The sequence below is a fragment of the Aythya fuligula genome, chromosome 27 (genome assembly GCF_009819795.1).
Source record: "Aythya fuligula isolate bAytFul2 chromosome 27, bAytFul2.pri, whole genome shotgun sequence".
NCBI classification, from domain to species: domain Eukaryota; kingdom Metazoa; phylum Chordata; class Aves; order Anseriformes; family Anatidae; genus Aythya; species Aythya fuligula.
The window spans coordinates 5,236,805-5,255,314 of record NC_045585.1 but is presented as its reverse complement, the minus strand read 5'-3'; the positions used below and the strand labels follow the sequence as shown (position 1 = coordinate 5,255,314).

The following is an 18,510-nucleotide window of genomic DNA, read 5'->3' as shown; positions in this document are numbered from 1 at the left end:
ACAGTTAAAAATTGAGTTACTTGCACAATTTGGTTTTGAGTAAGTGCCCCAGAAGAGCTGGGGTCTGTGTTCTGGACCAGACATTTGTGCCTGAGAATGAAGCACTTGGCTACGAATAAAGATTCTTGAAAGAAATTCAGCCAAACAGCCCTCAAGCAGATCTGTGTCCTGTTCTGTGCACTGCAGCATTGCACGCTACTTGGACATTGCGTTGTCTTCTACATTATGAAAAGATGTTTCAGTGTTTTTAAACTGGTGTTGGTGAAAGCAACTCTAGGGTGTCAGGATTTCCCAAGGGTGAGAAGCCCATTCTGCAGCTGTTTCGTGGGGCAGTGATTGGTGCTTTGCAGCCATTTCCTGAGCCCAAGCAGCGTGAGAGGGCCTGCTCCACCCAATCACCTCTTCATTCATCTGCTGGCACCTTATGGCGAAGATTTCTCCTGTTTACGAAGATTTCTCCTGTTTACGGCTGAATTCTCCACTTCATTAGCAGTGCTAACTGGCTGCTCGCTTCTGCTGGGCCTCAGGTGAAAGTGGCTCTTTCACGCTCCCCAGCTGCAGAGCCGTGTCCGTTTACCTCTCAATGAGGTGTAGTTCCTGCAGTAAATAGCACAAGCTGTCGGAGCAAAAGGCGGCGGCAGCAGAGCTTTGTGCGGGTCCAGCGGAGGGAGCTCAGGGAGCTCGCTCAGCCGCGGGCCTCGGCACAAGGGCTGCTCGACGGCCACATCCCGTGCACGCCGGGGCTGAGACGGCTCCTCCCGCCCGGCTGCAGCCGAGGGGCCCGGCTCTGCCCGCGGGCAGCAGCGGCACCGGGGGTGCCTGCGGCGTGCGGCGGCCGCGCAGCTTCAGCTCCCGGCAGGACGGAGCCGCCCGGCCGCAGCGTTCCGCAGCTCGCTCGGCTGCACGTTCCGCAGTCGGGGCTGGAATTCGTCCCCGGGGACGTGAGGTCTGCGCGGCCCGCTCCAGGTTCTCAGCAACGTCTGCGACCCGGAAAAGCTGCTGGGGAGCCGAGGGGCCTCCCCGAGCCGCTCCGGGGCGCCCCGGAGGCAGCGGGACCCGGCTGCAGCAGCCCCCGGCTCTCACGGGCTCCGGATGCCCGCGGGGGAAGCCGGGGCTACCGGGCGCGCTCACGGGGCCGAGCCCGCGGGACCCTCCCGGTGCCTCCGCCCTCCCCGAGTCCCTTCCGACGGCCTCCCGTGCCGCAGGTGCGCGGGGCAGCCCGGGGCCGGGCCGGGCCGGGCGCGTCCCCGCGGAGCAGCCCCAGGCCGGGAGCGCCCGTCGGGGCCGCGGGGCTGCGCTGCCGGAGCGCGGCGCCGTCGGGGCCCGGCCGGGGCGGGGCGGAGAGGGGCGGGGCCGTGGCCGGGCCGGGCCGCGATTGGCTCCCGGGGCCGCTGATTGACAGCGGCGGGCGAGCGCGCGGCGGGCGGCAGCGCCCTGATTGGCTGCCGGGGGCGCACAAACCCGCGGCGCGGCGCGGCGGGGCCAGAGCGGGGCCGGGAGCGGCGGCGGGCGGTGGACGGGGGGGGGGCCGCGGGCACCGGGAGGGGGCTCGGGCGGGGAGGGGTCCCCGGGCGAGGCGGGGGGCTCGGGGCTTGGCGCTTGGCGCTTGGCGGGCGGTGCCGTCGGGGCCGTCGGCGGGCAGGGCGCAGCCATGGGCAGGGTGCGGGGCGGCTGCGGGCCGGCCGTGCGGGCGCTGCTGTCCGTGGCTGCCGGGCTGCTGGCGTGCGGCGAGGGCAGCGAGTACGACTACGTGAGCTACCAGTCCGACCTGGGGCCCTACCCGGGCGGGCGCTTCTACACCAAGCCCCACCAGTGCGTGGCCATCCCGGCCGACCTGCGGCTGTGCCACAGCGTGGGCTACGACAAGATGGTGCTGCCCAACCTGCTGGACCACGAGACCATGGCCGAGGTGAAGCACCAGGCGAGCAGCTGGGTGCCGCTGCTGAACAAGAACTGCCACATGGGCACCCAGGTCTTCCTCTGCTCCCTCTTTGCCCCCGTCTGCCTGGACCGGCCGGTGTACCCGTGCCGCTGGCTGTGTGAGGCCGTGCGCGACTCCTGCGAGCCCGTCATGCAGTTCTTTGGCTTCTTCTGGCCAGAGATGCTCAAGTGCGACCAGTTTCCCCAGGACGACGTCTGCATTGCCATGACAGCTCCCAACGCCACTGAGGTCTCCAGGCCCAAAGGTAAGGCATGACCGGAGCTGGAGCCCTTCTTCTGGTGTTTTTTTTCTGAGCTGGTGGGGCAGGCGTCAGCCTAGGAGTGGCTGCGTGGGACCAGGTAGGGTCCTGTGCTGGGCAAGGCTCGCCTGGGGGCTGCTTCTTGGGAGCAGCTCTCCCTGGCTGCCTCCAAGTGCTCTGTGAGCTGGCTGCTCCCAGCTGCTGTCTGCAGCGTCCCGAGGAGGGCAGGATGCACTGCTGGCTTCTCACCTCCCTCTCAGAGCAGAAATCCAAGTGCAGGTGGAGCTGGGGGGGGACATGGTGGGTGCACGGCTGATCTGATCCCTGTGCAGGCATTGGGACCAGGCTCTGAGCCTGCCCTCCGCGTGCACATTGCCTTGGGAAGAGCTTCTCCTCCCTGCTGGGCTCCCATCGGGGCCACTCCTTAGCAGCAGCAGGGTGTCTGCTGGCACCTGGCAGAAAACGCCTGGTGGGAGTAGATGGTGGCAGTGCTCCTGGCAGGGACGCCCTGCTTCCAAGGAGACCTGGGGCTCGGCAATCTCGGTGGAGGATGAACATGGTGGAAAGCCAGCCCTGCCTTCTTGGGGGGGGGCTGTATGGTGGAGAGGGGGCTGCGGGCAAGAGGTTTATCAGGAAGCAATTGGAGCAAGTGGGTGTGTTTCGTGTTTACTTTGATCACACTCAGCAAGTCTGTTTGTGCCAGACTGGCTTGTTTACAGTCAATTGCAATGAGTCTCACTTGTTGCTGAAAACTTCTAAAATAAATAAATATCCTGGCGTAGCTTAGGCAGTCTGCATTAGAGCACCTCGTAAAACTGACGAGAAAGGTGATTGCAGAGAGAGAAGACAGAGGTAGGTGGGGAGCGACGGCTTGGAACTGGGGCTGGGGCCAGGGCCAGTGCTCGCTGCAGGCAGGGCAGCACGCAGGGGACAGCCAAGCCCGCCGTTGCACCCGGGGCGGGTGGGGGCCAGGCCAGGGGCAAGGTTTGGCTCCTGATCTCCAGGACCCAGCCTGCTCCTGCATGGAGCAAGCAGCCACGTAGCCGTGCTGCCTTCCATACCGTGGCTCACGCTGACTGATGCGACTGCTGGACAAAGCTCTTTGTTTTCAGGGAAGGCTCCGAGGTTGCTGTCCTGTATGAACCCAGACCCTTGGTCCAGACCGCTGTCACGTCCTGTGAGCAGGTCTGAAGGTTGCTTTTGTTCCCCAGGGACCTGCAGCCAAGCGTGCTGCTGGGCAGCTGGACCGGAGCTGCTGCCTGGGGGCTGCTCTGCCCCAGCCCACAAGGGGCTAGTCTGCAGCTCGAGGACGTAACAGCCTGAGATGTTTTCTAGGTGAGCAGCATCTGCTGGGCTTTTCCCCTTGTGTAGTTCAACAACTTACTGCTTGCTGAACTCTCAGAGCCGCCTTGGCAGCAGCACCAGGGTGGCACAGTATTGCTTTCTTTTGGTGCTGCGAACGTGTCTGGCAGCGTGGTGTTCAGGCAGCACTGAAGCGACTTCTTCCAAGCGGTATCAGCTCAGGTTTGAGGCCTTTGTGCGTTTTCTTCTGCTCCTGCCAGGGGTGCAGAGGACTCATTCTGCACAGGCTCTAGGGGATATTAACAACATGTGCTTCGAGTGAACTGGAAACCGGAGCTGGGGTGGGTGTCGCAAGAAAGCGTCGCAGCCCCTCCGGTAAACGCGCTGTCTGCTGTGCGGGTTCACAGACTTGTGTCCCGTGCACTTCAAAATGAGCAATTTGTTTGCAAGGATGTTTACAGAAAGCAAGTCTTTAAAATTCTTGCGCAAGTGCGGACTCTCCAGAACATTCAGCGGAAGAATTTATGCAGCCATTTTCGTGTCCTCTTGGCTGCCTGCAAACATTTCAAGAGAAACTGCTGCCTTGGTGTGGCTCAGAGCCCCTCGTGCCTGTCCTGCTGGCTGGGGCACTGCTCTGGGAAGGGACCAGCACAGTGGCTAGAAACGCTTCTGAGGTGAGGTGCTCTCCGGTAATAATGGTCTGGACCTTCTGCCCATGGGTCTGTGAGGTTTTGGGCTGTCAGTGCTGACACAGCTGAGGCACCTTGCGGCTGTGGCATGGCCCTCCCTGGCCTGCAGCCTTCTGTCAGTGCAAACTCTGAGCCCTCGTAGGTTTTGGGTGCTGTTGATTTAAAGAAGGTCAGAGCCCAGCAGTGTCCCCCCTCTTCTCTGAGCATTAATAAGAACGAGCCCTTTCAGTATTTTTCTCCATTAACACCTTAAAATTGGAATTTGTTTCTGCCTCTCAAATAGCTGACCTGCTGAATTCCTTTCTCCTTAAGCATAAGGCGGTAAAGCCTGCAGGCCCACAGGATGCATCAGGGGAGTTGCAGATTAATATAGCATTACACATTCCTTCTCCTGCCCCTGGAGTAAGCCGGCTCTAAAGCCAGGCATTAGAAAACGGTCAGCAGGGAGAAAACAGGCTGGAAACAAGCAAACGTTGTGCCCTGAGTAAAGCTGTCAGACACAGACGATGGGCCCTGACCGAGCCGTCGCGGGTCAGGAGGTGGGGTCTGAACTCCGGCCCTGGGGTGCTTGCGGGGTGCACGACCCAAGGAATTAGCACTTGCCAAGAGCAGAGCGGGTGGCAGGAGGGGAAGAACAATGCAGGGAAATCAAACGTCTTGCCCGAGGTCCCGTGGGGCTTCTGTGACAGGGAGGCTGCGGTCCCCGTGGGGTGCCTGGCTGCAGGGCTGGGGGGGCAGCGCTCCGCTGCACGCAGGGACCGACAGATATTGCGCTGCAGCGCGGCTCCTCAGCACAACTCCCGTGTGTGGGAAGGAGCCCTTCGTTCTGCTGGACCGAGAACATAAGCAGCACCTCCCAGCTCAATAAATTCATCCGTCAGTAGCACAAATCCACGTCTGTGCTGCCGGGTGGTCTCTGCTCAGGCGGGAGGCAGGGACCTGGAAGCGGATTTTTATTCTCTGGGAGAGCTGAGCTTTCCTCCCAGGATGGGTCCCGGCGAAGAGAGGGTGGCTGTGCTTGGGATCGTACTGGAGGGGGACGGTGCACCTGAGAACTGTGTGTGTCCCTCTCCAAGCTGTCCCTGCTCTGGGAAGGAGCAGGAGGGAGGTAAGGCCCTTGCCGTGCCCGGGTGTCTGGCAGGGCCCCTGAGCTGTGTCTGTCCTGAGCTCCAGCCTGGCTCTGGAGCAGCTGCCAGCCTGGGATGCCCCATGCAGTGTGAGCCATCCTCGTTCCTGGTCCTCCTCCTGCTGTGCCCTGGGCACCGTGTGCCAGCTCGGCACGCCGCAGGGAGGCAGCATCAGCAGGCAGCTCGCCATGCCCAACGGCGAGTGGTTGCCCCCAGCTGGGAGCCTGGCCCTGGAAGCCCCTCTCCTGCCTGGTCCTGCAGCGCTGGGACCTGGCACCCCAGGGCACATGTTGTCTGCACACGTCAGCCCAGCCCTCTGGTGCTTCCTGAGTTTGCTCCTCATCACCTGTTCTCTCCTCTTACCAGGAACGACGGTGTGTCCCCCGTGCGACAACGAGATGAAGTCGGAAGCCATCATTGAGCACCTGTGTGCCAGTGAATTTGGTAAGGAAAGCGTTCCTGCTGCTACTCCTTGCTGGCAGGGCTCTGGAGTGCGGAAGGGAGGAGGTGCTTGGGACCCTGGCACGAGAGTGTCCTGCTCCCATCCTGCTCCCTTTGGGCCGGCCGCGGCAGTGCCCAGGGCAGCAGGCAGGGTGCACGTTGTGCCTGGAGGGCACTGCCCCCCTACCCCCTGAGCAGGAACCTGGGCACCAGCAGGGTGCCACAGCTGCTCCGTTTTCCCTGCCCACCCTGAGAGTGCCTGTGGGCAGTTGCAGTCCTTGCCCGGAGGCGACTGAGCCTCTAGATGTCAGTGTCGGCGCGCGGTGAGGGGGACATGGCCAGGGCCGGGTCCTGCTGGTGCAGCCCGGTGGGGGTGGCAGGGGCTGGGGTCCTGGTCACGGCGTGGTGCCTGCACTCGGCATCACCCCCGGCCTTGGTGCTGCAGCACAGCCGGCAGCTCTCTAGGGAGGTGCACCCAGACGTCTTTCCTGCCCAGCTTCTTTGGAGCCCTGGGCTTCTTTTAGCAAAGTTACACTCTGCTTGTCAAGTCCAGGTGTAAAAACCAAGAGCAAGCCTTCGTCTTGCTAAGGCTGAGCAGTGAGGGAGAGAATACAGGGCTACTTCACAGCTGAGTCCTAAATCCATTATGGCTTGTGAGTGAGTCAGACAATCACAGGTAAACAGAACTCTATTTAAAAAAAAAAAAAAAAAAAAGAAAAAACACAACAACGAAAAGTATTGCAGGGAAAAATAGCTTTTTCAGATCAAGCCCAGAATTAACTGGTTTTGACATCCTTGCTGGTGTATGTAGCTTTCCTGGAAAGTTATTAAAGGCATATTGAACAAGGTGTGCATTCCTCGGGGATTAGCGCTTGAATGTGCCCTGTGCCAGAGCATGCTATGCAAACCCAAACCTGCTCTGCATGCTGGTGTATTACCCTTTCTGCTGGAAATGAATTCTCAACTCTCCTGCAGATTTGGTATGCCAAATGCCCTAAGTTCAGTGCAGACTTCTTGTAACAGGGAAAAGCATCGACAGGAGCAGCCGTGTAATGGTTTCTCAGGAATGTGCGTGAATCCAGTGCTGCAGCCTGGCTGATGTGGGAAGCACCCGGCTGGCCCTGGGCACTGCCCCCAGCAGCTCTGCTGCTTTTCTGCTCCCCATCCCCTCGCCTCCAGGGGCAAGCGACCAACAGGACAGGTACCAAGTACCTGGGAGGGCCAGGGGAGGTCTTCCACTCCCAAGCCTTCATCTTTGGCCGTGTTTGCTGTTTGCTCTGTAATTTGCCCTCCTGCAGACAGAAGGGTGCTGGGTGGGAGCGGTGTGGGTCGTGCCGTGTCCTGGAGCCACAGCGGTGTCCTGCTGTGTGCTTGCCATCAGCCTCTGCTGTTACACATCCCGCACTGCAGGGCAGCTGCACGACCGGCAGGAGAGGCCAAACCAGACGTATTTGTGGGCTCGGTAGAGGGACTTCAGACACTGACTTGCCCGCAGAGTAGGCTGGTTCTGGAGAAGTTTTGTGGTGACAATCCGGAGGGTGGAAATATTTCTTGGCAGGCGCTCCCTGGGTAGGGCTGCGGCGAGTGGCCAGATAGAGTTGCTGAGCAGCAGCGACACCGACTGCCGTGCGCACCCCCAGCTAATCCAAAACTGCTGCAAAGGCTTTCACAGAAAGCCTCCTCCTGCTGCGGTTGAGGTGGCAGGGATGGGTCCCCCCGCCGGGGGAAGGAGCGGGGGCAGCTCCAGGGCTGGTGCAATGCCAGGCACTGCTACTGCATCAGCACACCTGCCTGCCCCCCAGAGCAGCGTGTTTTCCAAGCGTTGTTTAAAGCTGTTTGTTTCCTCTGCTGAAGCAGAGTCTTTTTCAAGCCATTGCAAGTAATTTGGGATTGTTCTTTGTTCTGTGTACCACCATGACTCCAACATATAGCTTTAGTTCTTAAACACATTGGAGCTCTTGCTGATGCCAAGGTTGCTTCTATTCCTTCTCCTTCCCATTGCTGCTTTCTTTAATCTCTTTTTTTTTTTTTCTTGTGAAGACGCGATGACTTTCCTACAGTAGAAAAACCCAAATACAACTGAGCAGGACGCAACTAGTGTCTGCTGCGTGTGAAGCATCATTCTTTCTTCACAATGGAAAGCTGGTTGCATCTTGGATGTCCTTTTGTTCCCCTGTTCCTCCCTTGTCACCAGAACAAATAGCAGTGGAAAAGTTCATTTGCATGGATTTTCAGTGATGTAGGTTTCATGCAGCTGCACTGGTATTTTCTTCCTTCTGTTGCTGTGTTTTTCCTCCCCAGCCAGGAGGATTCCTGGGTGCATCTAACGCTGTTTCCAGCCTGGAGCAACCTGGGAATCTGGTGTGCAGGAAGAGATGCAGAGGTGCAGTGCAAGTCTTCCCTCTGCTCCAAGGGAAGATGGGGCAGGGCACTCCTGGGGATGTCCCAGCCTGTGGAGAGCAGCTGGCAGAGGATGAATTGGCTTCAGGAAGTTTTCTCAAAGCACAGTGCGTGGTTCTTAGATCTCTGTTTAGTCTTCAGGGGTTACTGTCACAGGGGCAATTTCTCAAGGGGAGCTGTTTATCTGGCACTAAAATAAACTCCCAGCCATTCAGACTGAGATTTCTCATGCACATCCACCAAGGTAAACACTGGCAACTGACAGGTTACAGATCCTCATCAAAGCCAGACACATACAATAAATGTTTAAACTAACGTATGCTGCAAGGGGCAGCTGTTTGGTGGGTCCTGCTCGCCAGCTCTTCCTTGCCGATCCCCACGATGATGTTACCGCAGGCTTCCCGTACGTCCCAGCGCCTTGTGAGGTGTGGGGTGCTTTGCCCATGGCTGGAGGCAGCTGTGCAACAGCCCCGGGCACGATGTCGCTCGTGAGGACCACGGAGGAGGAGCGCTGGCCCCAGCTGTGAACATGGGAGGGGAAAGGGCAGGAGAGGGGGCCCAGGCAAGGTGCTGGTGCTGGCAGGGCTGCCGGCCTTGTGGGTGAGCAGGACTCTGGGTTTGGATCTGTCCAAGTGGTGCCGAACGTGGCTTCTTGATGCTGCTTTGAGGGCAGCCCCCTTGTGCGACAGCTTGGTGGTTCCTCTGCAAGTGGGCACGGCTGTGGGGCCGGCTGCGTCCCGCCTGCTGGTGGAGGCGCCCAGAGGTTGGTGTCTCCTTTCTTTCTTTCCTTCAGCAGCATCCAGCAGCTGCCTCCTCTCTTCTTGGCAGCACCGGCAGAGCCCCTTCAGGAGAGGTCCTGGAGAGATCCTGGAGCACCTCTGGCTACGTGTGGCTGCTGCCCTGCAGCTGGGGCTGGCAGCGGGGCTGTGGGACCAGCCTGGGGCACAGAGCGGTGCTGCGGGGGCTGGCAGGCACGCTCGGGTTAACTGCAGCTCAGGTTTTGGTGCAGCTCTGGTGTGCCAGGGACACACGAGGGAGGCGTGATGAAGTGCGAGTGCCCTCTTGTGCCCCCCGCACCTCCCGGGGCTGCAGCCAGGATTTGTTTCTTACTCCTCGTGCAGGCTGGGCTGGCCACACGCTCTCCTGGAGTTCATTCCACTCTCTGTTTCTCTTGCTGATTTTATTTATTGTTTCTGCCCTTTCTCTGGGGTCTGAGGGGATCCTGCTGAACGGGCTCTTGCTGCACTGGAGACTGCAGTACAATCAATACATGCTGTTTATTTTTTCCCTTGACTGACAGTTCCTTGCCTGCAGCCTTCTCCTGTTACAGCCCTAATGTGTCTTCTGGCAGGTTTCCTTCTTCTGAGTGATTTCTAAAGGAAGGAGCAACGAGGCTGAAGGAACAGCAGAGCTTTCCGTTCTCTCACGTTCCTTTCCCTGCCCCTGAGGGTGCTGCAGCGGGGCCCCTGCCCGCAGTGGGGATGGAGTCCCCGGCTCCTGCGTGCTGCCGAAGGGGGGCTGGAGGGACCGGGGCGAGGGCGCGGGCATTGCCGTGCAGCTGTACAGGTGGGAGCTCACTCAGCAGGGCTGTACGGGGCGGGGGGACGTGGTCTTCCCAGCTTCTGGGAGGGCGTTTGGGTGCACTCTGCTGCAGCGGTGCCTGCCCGGTGCGTGCGTTGCAGGGTGCCCCGTGCTGCCCCTGCCTCAAGCACGGCGGTGCCCACGACTCTCACCTGGTGAGTGAGCAGGAGTGATGCGGGAGAGGCTTTGCTTTTGTGCCGTGTGTGGTGCTGAGCCCTTGTGGAGGGTAGGAGGGTGCTCTGCTCCCAGGGGCGCTGGCAGTGCTCCCAGTCTGTCTGGGAGGTTGGGTTTCCTTTTTCCTCTGTGTGCGTGGGACTGGGAAGCCGGAGCTGCAGAGGTATTGATGCAAGTGTTTCAAGTGATGCAGTGCAGGTTGTACTTTCAGGCTGGACCGCAACCAGCTCCGTGGAGCCTTTGCTCTCCTTGGAGCTCTTGCTGCCACAAGTGATTCTGCTCCGAGTGAACAAACACTTCCATATATCCTGCTTCGTTTTAGTAGACATAAAGAAGACATTTTTATATCCTCAGTGCTCCCCTCTCTCTGCGTTAGAGATAGCAGAGCTATGCTGCAGTCTGATAGGAGCTGTTTGTAGCTGGGGCCAAATTCCTGGTGTGCTTCAAAGGGGTGAGCGTTACACAGGCAAGGGTCTCGCCCCATGCCTGGGGAGCCGTGGCCAGCTGTGGGGCGCTGCCCTGCGCCCTCTCCCTGTTGCATCCCCTCCCAGGGCACTTGGGCAGCAGCGTAACCCCGGGGGGATGCATGGGGCGCTGGGGGAAAGGGTTCTGCCCTCCTCTGTGGCACAGGGTCTCAGGTTTTCCAGATGGAGAGGACAGCCCCAGTGATGTGCTTTTATGCTTTGGCATGGCTCGGCTCTGGGCTGGAAGGAGCAGCATCAGCCCCAGAGCTGCTGCGGGAGCCAGGCATTTGGCACTGCTGGTCCTGGCTGGCAGCGAGTGCCTGGGCAGGGACCACAGCCTCTTGGCACTAGGGCTGAGTGAGGGCATGCCTGGGTTTAGCACCCCGGGAGGACTTGTGCTGTTGTCAACACAACGTGGCTGATGAGTCCCAAATTAGATCCTGAAATCTGCCTTTGTTGTGTTTTGTGTGCTCCCTCCCAGCCCGAATAACGCTTTCACTGCTGTTCTCCGGGAGGAGACCTTGGGGTGGGTGGCTGGATGCTGGTTCTCCCTGGTGCTCTGCCTCCACGCCTCGCCTGTGAGCAGATGTGCCAGCAGCTCCCCAGGAGGGTGTTTCCCACCAGATGCAGCGCCAAAACAAAACCTCTCCGTGCACCCTGCAGGAATGGGCCACGGCCCTGCGGTGTGCTTGCTGCTGGAGCAGAGGGGATGGAGAGTCCCCAGGGTGGGTGCTGCAGCTGGCCGCTGCTGCTGCTGGGGTGGACGCAGAGAAAGGCGCTTGTCTGCTGTCACATCTCTGGGGCTGCTGGGTTTGATGACAAAGATTTGCTGGTGGTTGGAGAGTGAAGGGGAGGTGGGCTTGTGGCTGAGGCATTGATGAGCCTTCAGACCCCGTGGCTTTGGATCCTCCCTGGGGGTCAGCACCCACCCTGGGTGCTGCCTTTCTGGTGCGTGTGGAAGGCACAGGAGCTGTGTGCCCATCCAGCTGCCTGTGAAACCTGCCCCTCGTGCCCAGGAGCCTCAGATCTTGGCTCTGAGTGCTGTTCTGCAGGAGTGAGGCTTGGATACATTTTTTTTAGTTCCCATCTGGATTTATGGTTCGCCTGGGCAGCTCCCATGCTCCCCGAAAGTGCAGTGCTGGCTTGCAGAGACAACTGCTGCTGTGCAAGGCAGGGAGCTGTGAGCTCCCAGGGCACAGGATTTCCAGACCCTCTGTCTTCTGTAGACTACAATGCTTGGAGCAGAACAACACCTCTGCTAGTTGCCAGCTTGTTTTCTTCCTCTAGCGACAAGGTTCTAAACTTGCAGCAATCACAGCAAAGCAATTTGCAAACAAGCCACTTTGGAAAAAGTCTCTAATTATGGGTATTACACTGCTGGAAACTGCTGTGCTCAGAGCAAGAGTTCAAAGCCAGAACTGATAAAGAAACTGAGGCTCATTTGGAGGAATGTTGTTGTCGCTACCCAAGTAATGTCATGGAGCTTAGAGTTGCATGTAAACTACTTGCTCTATTTTCCAGATTCATTGCAAATTAACCTGGTTCAGTGTCTTTAGCTCCTTTAAAGCTTGCATCTCTTTAGCTCCTCCGACATCCTGAATTTGAAAAACAGATGGAATTACAGTTTCACTTAGGTTTCCAGTCCCAGATTACTTTCCTGTACAGTAACAGTAGAACACAACGGGGCTCTTGGCAAGCAGTAGACCTTTTTAGCACATGGGCAGATAAATACCATTATTCCTTTTGCCAGTGCAGTGGCTGGGAGCGTGAGGGTAATACGCAGGCTCTGCTGCGCTCTCGGGATTGTCATCGCGCTGTGCTGTTGCCATTTGTGTCTGGAACGGTGAACAGAGCTGCCGTCCAGAGGCAACGTGTATTTATTACTACAAGATCCAGCAGAGCAGGACTTCAAGGAACAGTGCTGCGGGGGATTCCTCTCCCTGCCAGAACCCAGGGTTTTTGCAGTGCTGCCTGCTACACACACATCTGAGAATCAAATGGAAAGGGACAGCAGACAATTAATCACCTATCCAGGCGCTATTTATCTGCAACTCTGAAGTAAACTCCCAAATGATGGAAATATGTTAGTAATTTTTGGCCATATGTGCTTTTCTCCCAAAATGAGGCAGAGCCAAATGGCACAGAAGTGATACTTTAATGTACAACACATTTTCATCATTTTTCCCATGCATGCTAAATTCCTCTTCATGGTCAGGACAAGGGAACATTTTATTATTATTTTAATTTGGGTTGTGATTAACTCAGGAAAATGCTGAACCCCAAGAAGAAGATATTTTCTATGGGAGTCGTATGGGATTTCCCCCCTTTGCTGGGGAAGGTGCCTGCGCTGCTGGCTTCCCCATCGGGCACGGGTTCTTTCAAGGGGCTTTGCTGCTCTCACGCAGACACGGTCGGTGCTTGGGAACTTGTTTTGTGGGTGCCCGAGGCCAGGAGTGACTGTACACAAATGTTTGAGGAGCTAGGCTGACCTTTTAAATGGCCCCTGTAAGAGTCTCTCCGTGTACTGAAGCAGGGAAATCATGTTCTTACTCAGCCAATGTTTTGCTAGCAGTTTGTGTTGCTTCCCTGAAGGAGTTTCCCTTCCACATACAAAGTGCCTGGCACGTTTTGTGCTGGGGGGTGGGAAGCAGAGGCCGATGTCTTACGCTGGTGCCCTGCCAGGAAGGCACAGCTCTGCCTCAGGCGCTGTGGGGTTTGCACTGTGGCCCTGTGGGCAGGCTGGGGTCTGAGCGTCACGAGGAAGGTTTTGCTTGTGCTGTCCTGGCACCCACTGTCCCTGGGGCACCTTCCCGGCAGCACAGTGACACGGGTGGGTGGGTAGCAAGTGCTCTGCGAGTGAAGGCTGCTCAGGACTTTTCTGTTTTCCCCTTCTCCCGGGTTTGTTTTTCAGCTCTTAAGATGACCATAAAGGAAGTGAAGAAGGAGAACGGGGACAAGATGATCATCCCACGGAAGAGAAAGGCGCTGAAGCTGGGGCCCATCAGGAAGAAGAACCTGAAGAAGCTGGTGCTGTTCCTGAAGAACGGCGCCGACTGCCCCTGCCATCAGCTGGACAACTTCGGCCACTACTTCCTGATCATGGGCCGCCAGGTGAAGACCCAGTACCTGCTGACGGCCATCTACAAGTGGGACAAGAAGAACAAGGAGTTCAAGAAGTTCATGAAGAAGATGAAGTCACCAGACTGCCCGACATTCCCATCCGTCTTCAAGTGATGAAGCGGGCGGTGGGAGAGCTGCTGGCCCATGCCCCAGGCACGGCGGTCCCAGCCTCGCTCCCTCTGCCGCGGGCACGCAGGGGCCGAGCCCCTCCTGTTCCTCCTCGCCCTTCTCAGAGCTTCCTCCCCAGGCCCCAGCCCTCCCGCATACCCCCGCTGGCATTCTCCTGGCTGCAAGAGCCTGCCAGCGTGATGAGCAAGCACTGAGCAGTCTCTGAGGTCACGGACTATTTGCATCTGCAATAGCCAAAGGCCCATTGCTGCAAGGATATGTAAATGCCTTTAAATAGCAGCTGTCAGGTAAAGAGGGCAGGCACAGGGGTGCGAAGTTGTCAATCGCATGATTGCAGAAAAGACACTTATGACCACTTCCCTCCTGTGTTCATGGCTGCGGGAGCGCCCTGTGTTAATTCCTGCTTGAACCAGAGCCAGCCTGTTAGAAAAACATCCCATCCTGATGATAAAGGTTAATAAACGAGTGATGGGGAATCTGCCACAACCTGGGATAAAGCCTCCTAATAGCTAATTGCCCTCCCTGTAAAACAAACAAACAAACAAACAACATTCTGGTCTAAATTTGTTTGGGCTGGGCCTGAGCCCTGGCATCCTCGCGGTGCCTTGGTCGGCTGGATGGGAGAGGTCCTCGCCCTTGTGCCTCCCGGTGCCAGCCCCCCAAGGCAGAGCCCCGTACCCGGCCGGCCTCGTCCCTGTGGAGGTGTGTGCTGCTTGGTGGTCGGCCCCACTGCTGGCAGAGCCTGCGGCCAGCCCCACCGGTTTGTGTCACTTGCTCACTTTACCGATGATGTTTTTACGGTGTCTTCGGGCTGCCGGCCAAATATCGGGTTGCAGAAGGGCAAGGATCGGTCCCCATGGAGCACCGCAGGAAATGCATCATCTCCGCGTTTCCCTGCCTGCAGTCACCGTGGGACCTATCGGTGTCTGGACTTCAGTCCATTTGATGTGTGACAACTTGGCTTTATAGAATTCTGGTTTTTTTTTCTTGTTTTTTTTTTTTTTTCCCCTTAATCAAAATGTCATGTTAGCACGAGGTCAAGTCATTTATGAAAGACAAAGACTATTGCATCCAAATGATTACATTTATCGACCAAGCTGAAATTCATTATTCCACTAATTGGACAAGTTCTCTTTCCCATAGACCCATATTGTTCCATGTTAATTATACCATCCTGCTTCCGTTCATTATTTTCATCAATCGTGATTGCTCTAAGAGAATGAATATCTTGCAGTTTGAGATAATCCTGTTGCATTACAGTTAAGTGAAATAACAAAAACTCATTTCTGAGGTTTAAACCAACCCTGCTCAAAGCTGGCAAATTAATTATTTTCTAGCTCGGGAGTGCCGTTTATTCCCTTTATGGGGTTTGAGATGTGGATTTTACTGTAGATAAATTCCATGAATAAGCCAAGCACCCAGATGAAGATGTTTCAAAACTACCGGAGAGCTGGAGTTAGGATGTGAACCCTATAGAAAATCCCACAAAGTTGTCTTAGACCACCATGTGTAGTAGTGTTATTTCTTTGATGCCAAGTTAATCGTTGTAGATAACGTACCTTATCAGTGAATTAAAACACAAAACACTCTAAGCTTTAGAACCACAGATTGATGAGGCGACCTGATGGGGAATGCGGACAAACGAAGCCTTGTCAGAAGGAGGCTGTGGGCTGCAATTGGGACCCTCCGAGCTGCCGGCACGGTTCTCTCGGTGCACCCATGGCACCAGCCGGTTTCTTCCCACAGCCGAGTGGCAGCACAGGAGGGGAATTGATTCTGCATCAGAGAGAGATGCTTAAAGGTTTAGTTGGGCTGGGATCTTCAGGCTCTCACCAGGCTGCTCATATGGGTCCTGATGGCCACTTCTAGAAAAGTGGGCTTTGATTTAGTGTTTTAAAAATATGTATTTCAGCAGGAAATGCTGAATAAAAGGGAAAATCAGTTCATGTGTGTTTAGAGCCACTGCTTGATTTCCACCAGTAGCCCTTGAGCCTGAACTTGAGCCTGGCTTCAGAGGTGGCTCAAACAACCAGGGCAGCACTGGGTTCCCTCGTGCCAGCACACAGCGTGCAGCGACGCACATGAGTTTCTTAGTGCTGCTGGTGCCTTGTTTTTCCTCAAGCAGTTGGGAAGACCTGGTAATAAGAGTACCCAGGAGAGGTGCCTTTTTCTCTTTGCAGCTGCTTTGTTCGTCATCTCCCGGACTTGGTCAGAGCTGCCTGGGAGCTCCCTTCCCACTGGTGGCCGTGCCATTGCTGCGTCGGAGGGCAAGGGGCAGCAGCGATCCTCCTGGCTGCATCCAGGACTGAAGAAGTCCCGTTTCTCCAAGTCACTTGGGGGAAAAAGAAATTATCACTGCAATTACAGGCTTAAAGCATACTATAATTGTATGTTACTGGTTGCTCTGTCAGTTTAAACAGCCCTCTGATCCTGTATGTTTGTCCTCGAGAAACAGATCAGAGCAGCTGAGCAGATTCACACGTCGTATTTCAGACATGGTATTTTGGATGTTTCCATGTACCTGGACAGGAATTGTACCGTTCTCTTGCCTAACTGCTCTGTGATCTGTCAGCAGTTCCTGCGTGGATCTAGCTGGCAGGTGGACTATGCATCGCTCTCTTCCCTTTGTACTCTCTTTGTATATGGAGGTTTTTGATAAAAATAACAGAACTAAAAGAATTATGTTTGATGTAACATCATGTTTTAGTCAGTTAAGGTATCTTTATATTTTGTTTTAATGTAATTTTAGATAGTTAATTTAGAAAAGTGTGGCAGATAGGAGGGGATGCCTTTTCTGTTTGGAAGTTTTGAGAAAGAAAAAATGTAAAAGATGAGTGAAAATCAGCACTGTAAAGAGCCACCTTCTCGCAGCACTGAACAAGCGTAAGGCTTTTCACTGCTGTAGCTGGTGGGATGCTAGTGTTCACAGTACGTTATTTTAGCAGCTGTTTTTGATGTTATGACTTACATTTATTTTCAAGCCTAATATCGGTTCTGTATTTTTATGCTTTTTCTTCCATGTATCAATGTTCACTTAACTAAAATTGCTGAATTAATGAATTACAATGTGATCCCCCCCTCCACCCCTTTTTATAAAGAGATGTTGTTTTCTATCCTGCATTGGTGCTGTCAGAGGTGGCTGCAGAGTGGCTGATGCGATGGGATGCTTGGGGTGGCCGTGCTAGACCCCAGGTCCTGCAGGGGTGCACATGCTGCATGCTTACAGCAACGATGTTCTGGGCTTAATGCACCCGCGTTTGTCTTTGTAAAGCAGGTGGTAAGATCAAGACAGTTGGTCCCAGTAACGGAAGTCCCTATGCGAGAATTTTGGCATGTTCTCTCGCATTCATTCTGTTGGTGTTTATAGTACAATATGATTCACACTTTTGGCCATTCAGCCTATCTCATTACTGTCCAGTTCTCTTTAACTTCATGTCAGTGAGAAGTAATGTGGCTTCACTGTGTCCCAAGCTCCAACTTCAGATTATTGAAGGAACAGTGCCAGAGCTTTTCCATAATAAAATGTTGGGGCAAGAGCTGGTGGCCAGCTAGCTAACACGATGCCATAAACCCAGCGGTGGTGGAAGGTGCCTGCCAGTACCCTCCCCATCCGCAGACAACCGGCGACACTGCCTGAGCCCCCACTGCCCTGAGCCCAAAACAGCATCCTGCTGGTAGCTGGTGTTTTTATATAACAGCAACTTGTAAAACAAGGGGAGGGGAAGAGGTTTCCCACAGGCCAAGCCTCACGCTCCCCAGTGATGCGTCCTTGCCATAGGAGCCCAGAGTGGGAAATTTTGCCTCGCGGTGCCGCCTGTGTGGTCTCCAGAGAGGTTTGGGAGTGTGAGAGCCGTGTGGGGTGAGTTGTGCCGGGCAAGGGGCAAGGCTGCAGGATGCAGGATTGTGGTGTGGCATGGCTCTGCCCCTCCTGCTGCACCAGGAGCTGTCGGCAGAGCACCCAGGCAGGGAGGGAGGCGGACGGGCGATGGGGCTGCGGAGCCGGAGCAGCTGGTGGCACGTGCATGAGGACAGCGGGTGCCAGCAGCTCCTGTGCTTCTGGGAGGCACTGACAAGCTGCGGGCACGGCCAGAGTCTGCAGGACATGGCGTGGGAGCCAAGCTGCTGTACAAAGTCCTGTGAACTCACCCAAGAGAAGGCCTCAGGGCCGGATCCCTGCCTGGGGACCGGTGGAGAGCCCCACGTGGCATCGGTGCCCGCAGCACAAAGTGGTGAGAGCTGCAGCTGGGAGCACCAGGGGCTGCTACGTGCTCAGCAGAGCTCCACACTGCTTTAAGGCCTTTGCATGCCTCATTCACCTCCGAGGTGTGAGGGGAGCAGCCCAAGCTACACGTCAAAATGGGAAGTGGGGAAGTACTCAAGAGATAATTGTGATGGAGAGCATAGAAGTGCACAGGCCCTGTTAAAGAGCGCTGATATGCGAGTGTTTCAGAGCAGGCATGGGCACAGGAGCAGCGCAAGAAGACCGTGGTGCCTGTGGGAATCTTGCATGAACACAATGCCTATTACAGCAGAGCATTGCTTGCTTTTCTCACGGTATATTTTGACAAAGAAATCTGTACTTGATTGTTTTGCTTTATTTTAAACTTGTGGTTGATATAAACACATTATAGCTTCTGTTTTCTTTCTTCTGTGATTGGAGCAAGAAGACCTCTCAATAAAATGTGTTTTTTTTTTGTTTGTTTTTTTTTTTTTTTTTTTTTTTTTTATTCTCTCAAAGTTGTTTTCATTATTGCCTTTTCCATATCAGCTGTGTTACTCATTCCATGTGGTGCTGACATCTGAGGGCCTCAGCGCATTGTCTTTGTGTGAGACAGCATATCTCCACTGCTGCCTGGCAAGGAACGATGCAAAAGCTTAAACCATAGATTCACAGTGTCGGAGA

The 18,510-nt window shown here is 55.7% G+C and overlaps 1 protein-coding gene across 1 annotated transcript; it reads left to right on the top strand.

Annotated features, from left to right (window-relative positions):
* The first annotated feature begins 1,640 nt into the window (after positions 1–1,640).
* SFRP1 (secreted frizzled related protein 1) lies at positions 1,641–18,253 on the top strand. The gene is made up of 3 exons (XM_032204100.1): positions 1,641–2,186; positions 5,665–5,742; positions 13,270–18,253. Exons 1-3 carry the CDS (start codon positions 1,652–1,654, stop codon positions 13,590–13,592), a joined length of 936 nt encoding a protein of 311 aa, XP_032059991.1. The 5' UTR covers positions 1,641–1,651; the 3' UTR covers positions 13,593–18,253.
* Positions 18,254–18,510: the final 257 nt, after the last annotated feature.

What these genes read in the sequence shown, in the direction of transcription:
- SFRP1 (XM_032204100.1), top strand. Translation starts at nt 1,652, where the DNA reads ATGGGCAGGGTGCGGGGCGGCTGCGGGCCGGCCGTGCGGGCGCTGCTG. An exon ending in TGAGGTCTCCAGGCCCAAAG is followed by an intron (nt 2,187 to 5,664) that starts GTAAGGCATGAC and finishes TCCTCTTACCAG; the next exon opens with GAACGACGGTGTGTCCCCCG. An exon ending in CCTGTGTGCCAGTGAATTTG is followed by an intron (nt 5,743 to 13,269) that starts GTAAGGAAAGCG and finishes TTTGTTTTTCAG; the next exon opens with CTCTTAAGATGACCATAAAG.